Source organism: Myzus persicae, unplaced genomic scaffold (genome assembly GCF_001856785.1).
Source record: "Myzus persicae strain clone G006 unplaced genomic scaffold, MPER_G0061.0, whole genome shotgun sequence".
Lineage (NCBI taxonomy): Eukaryota > Metazoa > Arthropoda > Insecta > Hemiptera > Aphididae > Myzus > Myzus persicae.
The window spans coordinates 5,721-11,716 of NW_019101414.1; the positions used below are offsets into that span (position 1 = coordinate 5,721).

The 5,996-nt window shown below is 44.7% G+C and overlaps 1 protein-coding gene across 1 annotated transcript in view; it reads left to right on the forward strand.

Annotated features, from left to right (window-relative positions):
* Nucleotides 1-5,838, forward strand: part of LOC111028988 — a gene marked incomplete at its 3' end in the record, with an annotated part of 8,679 nt that extends 2,841 nt beyond the window's left edge. Inside the window, exon 2 of the mRNA XM_022307792.1 lies at nucleotides 718-5,838. Coding sequence (XP_022163484.1) covers nucleotides 718-5,838 — 5,121 coding nt within the window. The remainder of the gene's footprint in view (nucleotides 1-717) is intronic.
* Nucleotides 5,839-5,996: the final 158 nt, after the last annotated feature.

Genomic DNA, 5,996 nt, shown 5'->3' on the forward strand with positions numbered 1-5,996 from the left:
TATATATATATATATATATTTATATTTATATTTATTTTATTGTGTTAGCCCTAATTATAGTACCCCCCAGCTGGCCAGCACCAAGTGTGCCCCATTATTATTATTATTATCAATTATTTTGTGTATTATTTTGAAATAGTAGGCCGTCAATGCGGCGAATGAAACTTAATTACAACCGTGTTGCTTTTTGATTTATACAGTCCATTTATATTCCGAAACATTTGGTCCATCGAGCCTAGGATAGATATAATATATTATCCTAAGTGAAAATATTACCAGCGGTCTTTTACCGAGAAATCACCAATATTTCAATATTAATATAATTACAGAGATTTATGTGTACTTTAGTAAAATATAATAAAAGTGGGTTATTTGCATTATTATAATTAACGAAGAGTTGCATAGTATAGAATTTGGACTTTGACCAGCAGGCGTACGACGCTGCCGCGACGACCGTTATAGCACAGTAGATAAGAGGTGTCGTCTTCGCAAGAACTCGGTCAAGGTTAAAAAGTAGCTTATTTCTGGAAAATTACAAACCGTATATACAGGGTGACGCAAATCTCATGAAACAAAAAAAAATAATAATAGATTTTAACTGCCTTGTTATTTTTTGGTATATTTTGGTTGTACCTACTGACTTGAATTACGCGTACGTTTTGTGGAGGGGAATATAGCGTCATGGGTGTTTTTGAAGAAGCAAAAATTCGCCTCTAGGACATTCAGAAACGAATCATGCGAGTACGAGACGCTGGAGATGCGCTAAACAAGACATCGGCCACCAGGTCAGACAAAACCAAGTTTCGAATGATGTATGCCACCGTTCCGCGGATTAAAGAGGAATTCGAGGAACAGCTTTCGATTGTAATAAAACAACTAGGAAAACCGGAAAAAGACCAAAAATCAGAAGTAGATATCTGTTCACCTGAGAACATTCGTGATAAGTTCGACGAAGTGTATTTTGAAGTGATGATTGCAGCAGATGAGCATATACCAGTTTTACTTCAACATCCGAATGCCGATGAAACCTTTATCAGTACAACTCAAAACCGAGATAGACGCGATGTGATACCACTGGAAAAGCTATCAATACCTAGGTTTGGAGGAGATCCGAAACAATATACCAGTTTTAGAAATTTGTTTGACATTGCGGTACACAACAATACTAGCCTGCCACCTGTGCTTAAGTTCAGCTATTTAAAAAGTTACCTGGATGGCGAGCCGCTAGCGCTTATATCCAATTTAATGCTAAGTGACGATAACTACACTCTAGCGCTAACGGTTTTGGACAAACGCTATGCAAACCGTCGGATAATTGCACAGAGTCACTTGAACCAACTTTGGACGATGCCAAAAGCAATGTTCGGTGATGCCAAATCTATCCGTCAGATGCTGAACACGATCACGGAGTCGGTTGGAGCGCTCGCAAACCAAAATTACTCCGTGGATCAATGGGACCCAATCTTGCTACATTTATTTGAATTGAAGTTGGACTCTCAACTTCGTGCTCAATGGGAATTAATAGTAGATACCGCAGATGATCCAAGTATGAACAACTTTACCATGTTCTTATCAAAATTTTGCAATGCTGCAATCGCTGGCCAATCTGGCAAAGAACAAGAAAAATCAAATAAAAAACCATATGGGAAAACTGTCACGTTGCATGCCGGAAAGCCAGACCCACGTGAGAATAGAAGGCAATTCACTTGTCAGGTCTGTAAGACAACGCCCGGTCATCTGTTGATTGCTTGCACAGTGTTCAAAGAGAAAACACCAAATGAACGGTACCAAATAATTAAAGACCTTAGGCGTTGTTTCTTGTGTTTTAGTGAGCACCCAGTGAGTCAGTGTAAACACACCCGAGTATGTTTGAAATGCAAAGGACGACATCATTCCCTATTACATTTTGAAAATACCTTAGACGCTCAACCAACGACCATAGTGAATACCACCGAACCTCAACCTACTACCACCGTGAATAGTATGTTTTCATCCGACAAGAGGGTCAACTCCTGTGTACTCATGTCTACGATGGCCGTATTAGTACAGGATAGTAGTGGACAATATCAAGAGGCGCGAGCGCTTTTAGATAGCGGCAGTCAAAGCAGTTTCCTCACGGAACATTGTCGTAACAGGTTAGGGGTGACACGGGATAAATGCAGTGTAGCTGTGCAAGCTATGGCCGGCCTACAAGTACCACCGATAAAAGCACGTACTCAAATTATCATCAGACCCGTAAGGCGTGACACGCCTCTCTTCACAGTTGAGACTTTCATACTACCTCGCATCACCGGACTCATTCCGTCTGAACGCGTCGTGAAGACTGAGTGGGCGCATGTGCAGGGTCTGGACCTAGCCGATCCCCGATATGACGAACCACTACCGATAGACATTCTCCTTGGAGAGGATGTTTTTCCTTATATCATAAGTGGAGATCGACGAGAAGGTACCGTCAATCAACCTGTGGCACTTAAAACCGTGTTTGGATGGGTGCTCATGGGACGGTCAGCCCCAAATCCGTCAAATAGTACGACTTCATTTTTTGCGTCTATGGACCCCATCGACCAAATACTACGCAAGTTTTGGGAAATTGAAGAGCTCCCTACGGTGGAAAAGACCAGTCCGGCAGAACAAAAATGCGAAGAGATCTATCGTAACACCACTACTCGACAGTCGGATGGTCGATATATAGTACATCTGCCATTCACCCATGATCCACCTCCTATTGGGAGGTCATACCATCTAGCACACACACGGCTCATACATCTGGAATCTAGGCTTTCAAAATCCACGGATCATAGACAGGATTATAACGGGGCCATGCAAGATTATTTAGACTCCGGACATATGAGTTATGTAGACAACACTGAGGGCATTGATAACACATCTTTTTACATACCACACCACGGTGTAGTGAAACCCGGAAGTACGACTACCAAGCTCCGTGTTGTTTACGATGCGTCAGCCCTATCTTCAAACGGGAAATCTTTAAATGATTACTTGTTTATGGGGCCCAAACTTCAACAGGATCTACCAGGAATCATTTTACGTTTTCGTTTGCACGCAGTAGTGTTCACCACTGATATCAAACAGATGTTCCGGCAGATTGTTGTCACTCCAAAACATAGACCATACCAACGCCTTCTTTTCCGATTCCAGCCCTCGGACCCTGTTCAGACGTACGAAATGTCCACTGTTACATTTGGCCAACGATCATCTCCATTCCTTGCAATTAGAACATTACATCAATTAGCTGAGGATGAAGCCAAAGCATACCCTAATGTGCAAAAGGTCATATATCAAGACCTCTACGTGGACGATGTCGTTACCGGAGCCGACTCGGAAGAAGAGGCTCTTAAACTCCAACAAGAGGTTATAAAAGTATTTGAGCGGGGGAAGTTTGAGCTCCGCAAGTGGTCCAGCAATGCACCCGCATTATTAGAGGCCGTTCCGGTTGGACATCGTAAAACCGATAATTTTACCTTCGATGAACCGCAGTCAGATTACACCAAGGTTCTCGGTCTAAACTGGGAACCTAATCTGGATATATTGTCCTACCAATACCGACCGAATCCCGTGCGTTTTACCAAACGAGCTATTCTTTCAGAGATAGCCCGAATCTATGACCCCATTGGCCTCCTCACTCCAGTCATTACCAATCTCAAACGACTGATGAAGTATCTGTGGTCAATTGGGGTGGGGTGGGATGAGAGAATACCTGACGACGCCATCGATGCTTGGACACGTTACCACGAAGAATTGCCACTAATTGGATCTATTCGAATACGACGTCGAGCAACTACACCTGGAGCTACGTATGAAATCCATGGATTTTGCGATAGCTCAGAAAACGCTTACGCCGCCGCGGTATATCTTTTAGCGCGAGAACCAAATGACATCAGTCACTGCCAACTGTTAATGGGAAAGTCTAAGGTGGCTCCGGAAAAAAGGCTTTCAATTCCACGACTCGAATTATGTGGGGCGTTATTACTTGCTCGCTGTCTGGAACATATCAGTACCAACCTAAATGCCATTCCGATTGAAGCCACGACTGCATGGTCCGATTCAACCGTAGTCTTGGCTTGGATTCAGACACCTACAGCAAAACTCAAGACGTTTGTGGCAAATCGAGTTGCCAAAATTCAGCACATGACGTCCCCGAAGATTTGGAGACACGTACCTACAGCGCACAACCCTGCAGACTGTGCGTCCCGAGGTGTAACCCCAAAAGAGCTAGTGGACCATCAGATTTGGTGGGGCGGCTCAGTATTTCTCACCCAACCAACAAATACCTGGCCTCCGGTGACACCTATCACGTGCCTGGATAAGATGGAACATCAAGCCGAGGAGAAACAACTTGCTCTTTTAATCACTAAGCCCGTAGAGGAATGTCAACTATTGTATGCATCAGCAGAACTTCCGAAAGTTCTACGTCTCACCGCCTACTGGTTACGATTCCGAAGAAATCTGTCACACCGACTCATCTCCTTTGATCATTCCAAACCACCAGGAGCAAAGGAAAAGGAAGAAGCATTGCACGCCCTGATACGATGGGTCCAAAAGGTACATTTCGGAGAAGATTTGAGACGTCTCACAGCAGGAGAGCCTTGTACCAATAAACTGAGATTACTTGGAACATATCTAGATTCGGAAGAGGGTCTTCTCAGGGTGGGCGGTCGCCTCCGGTCCTCCGACCTTCCATATGAGACAAAGCATCCCATCCTGTTACCAAAACAATCTCCATTAACTGTCCTACTCATTGATTACATTCACCGCCTGCATTGTCATCCTGGGGCGCAAACCACCCAAAATATTTTGCACCAAAAGTTTTGGATAATAGCGGCCCGAGGTGCCATTCGCAAACGTCTCCGCCAGTGCATACCCTGTTTCCGCACCAGACCAGAACCGATGCAACCGAGCATGGGAGATTTACCCCGACCACGACTAGTCGGAACTAAGGTTTTTACACACGTAGGAGTGGATTTCGCCGGACCGTTTTTGGTAAAGGCTGCCTTACTCCGACGTGTACAGACAACCAAGGGTTACTTATGTATTTTCGTTTGCATGGCCACCCGCGCAGTACACTTAGAGTTGGTAAGTGATTTATCTACCACACTCTTTCTGGCCGCTCTTAACCGCTTCGTCAGTCGCCGTGGTAGATGCACCGATCTGTACAGTGATTGCGGAACTAACTTTGTAGGAACGAAAAACTACATGGAAGACGTCAAACGGCTCCTCAGCTCCTCCGAAATAACCGCGGGTATAAGCAATGCGCACATTCAATGGCACCTGAATCCCCCAGCTGCACCGCATATGGGCGGATTGTGGGAAGCGGCCGTTAAATCCGCCAAGACCCTGTTACGCCGCACAATTCAGGAGCAGGTATTGACCTATGAAGAACTGAACACCGTTTTCCACCGCATAGAAGCAATTCTCAATTCACGTCCATTAGGAGCAATGTCGTCAGATCCAAACGATCTTCAAACACTCACTGCTGGACATTTTCTCACGATGGAACCCCTTGTAACTGTCCCAGTCCCAGATCCACTATACCCGGGACCTAGACTTACGTTACACCAACGATGGACACTTGTGCAACACATACAAAAACATTTCTGGGACCGATGGTCAAAAGAATATCTGCACACAATATCAGTTCGCTCAAAATGGGGCAAAGACCAATGCAACCTTGAACCTGGGGACCTAGTAATTATTAAAGAGCCGACACCACCTCTTACCTGGAAGACTGCACGGGTGATAGAAGTACACCCAGGAGAAGATAATATTGTACGCGTGGCTACAGTTCGAACTGCAAATCGAACGGTGATCAAACGTCCGGTAGTAAAATTGTGTCGCTTACCACTCGTATTGTGAAGGCCAGGTGCCTTCAGGTGGGCGGTATGTTTGAGATATCGTTATACATATAAAAACTGCCGTCACTTTTCCCACCGTTTAATATTTGCACCGCATCAACGCACCGATACCCCCTTCCGAAC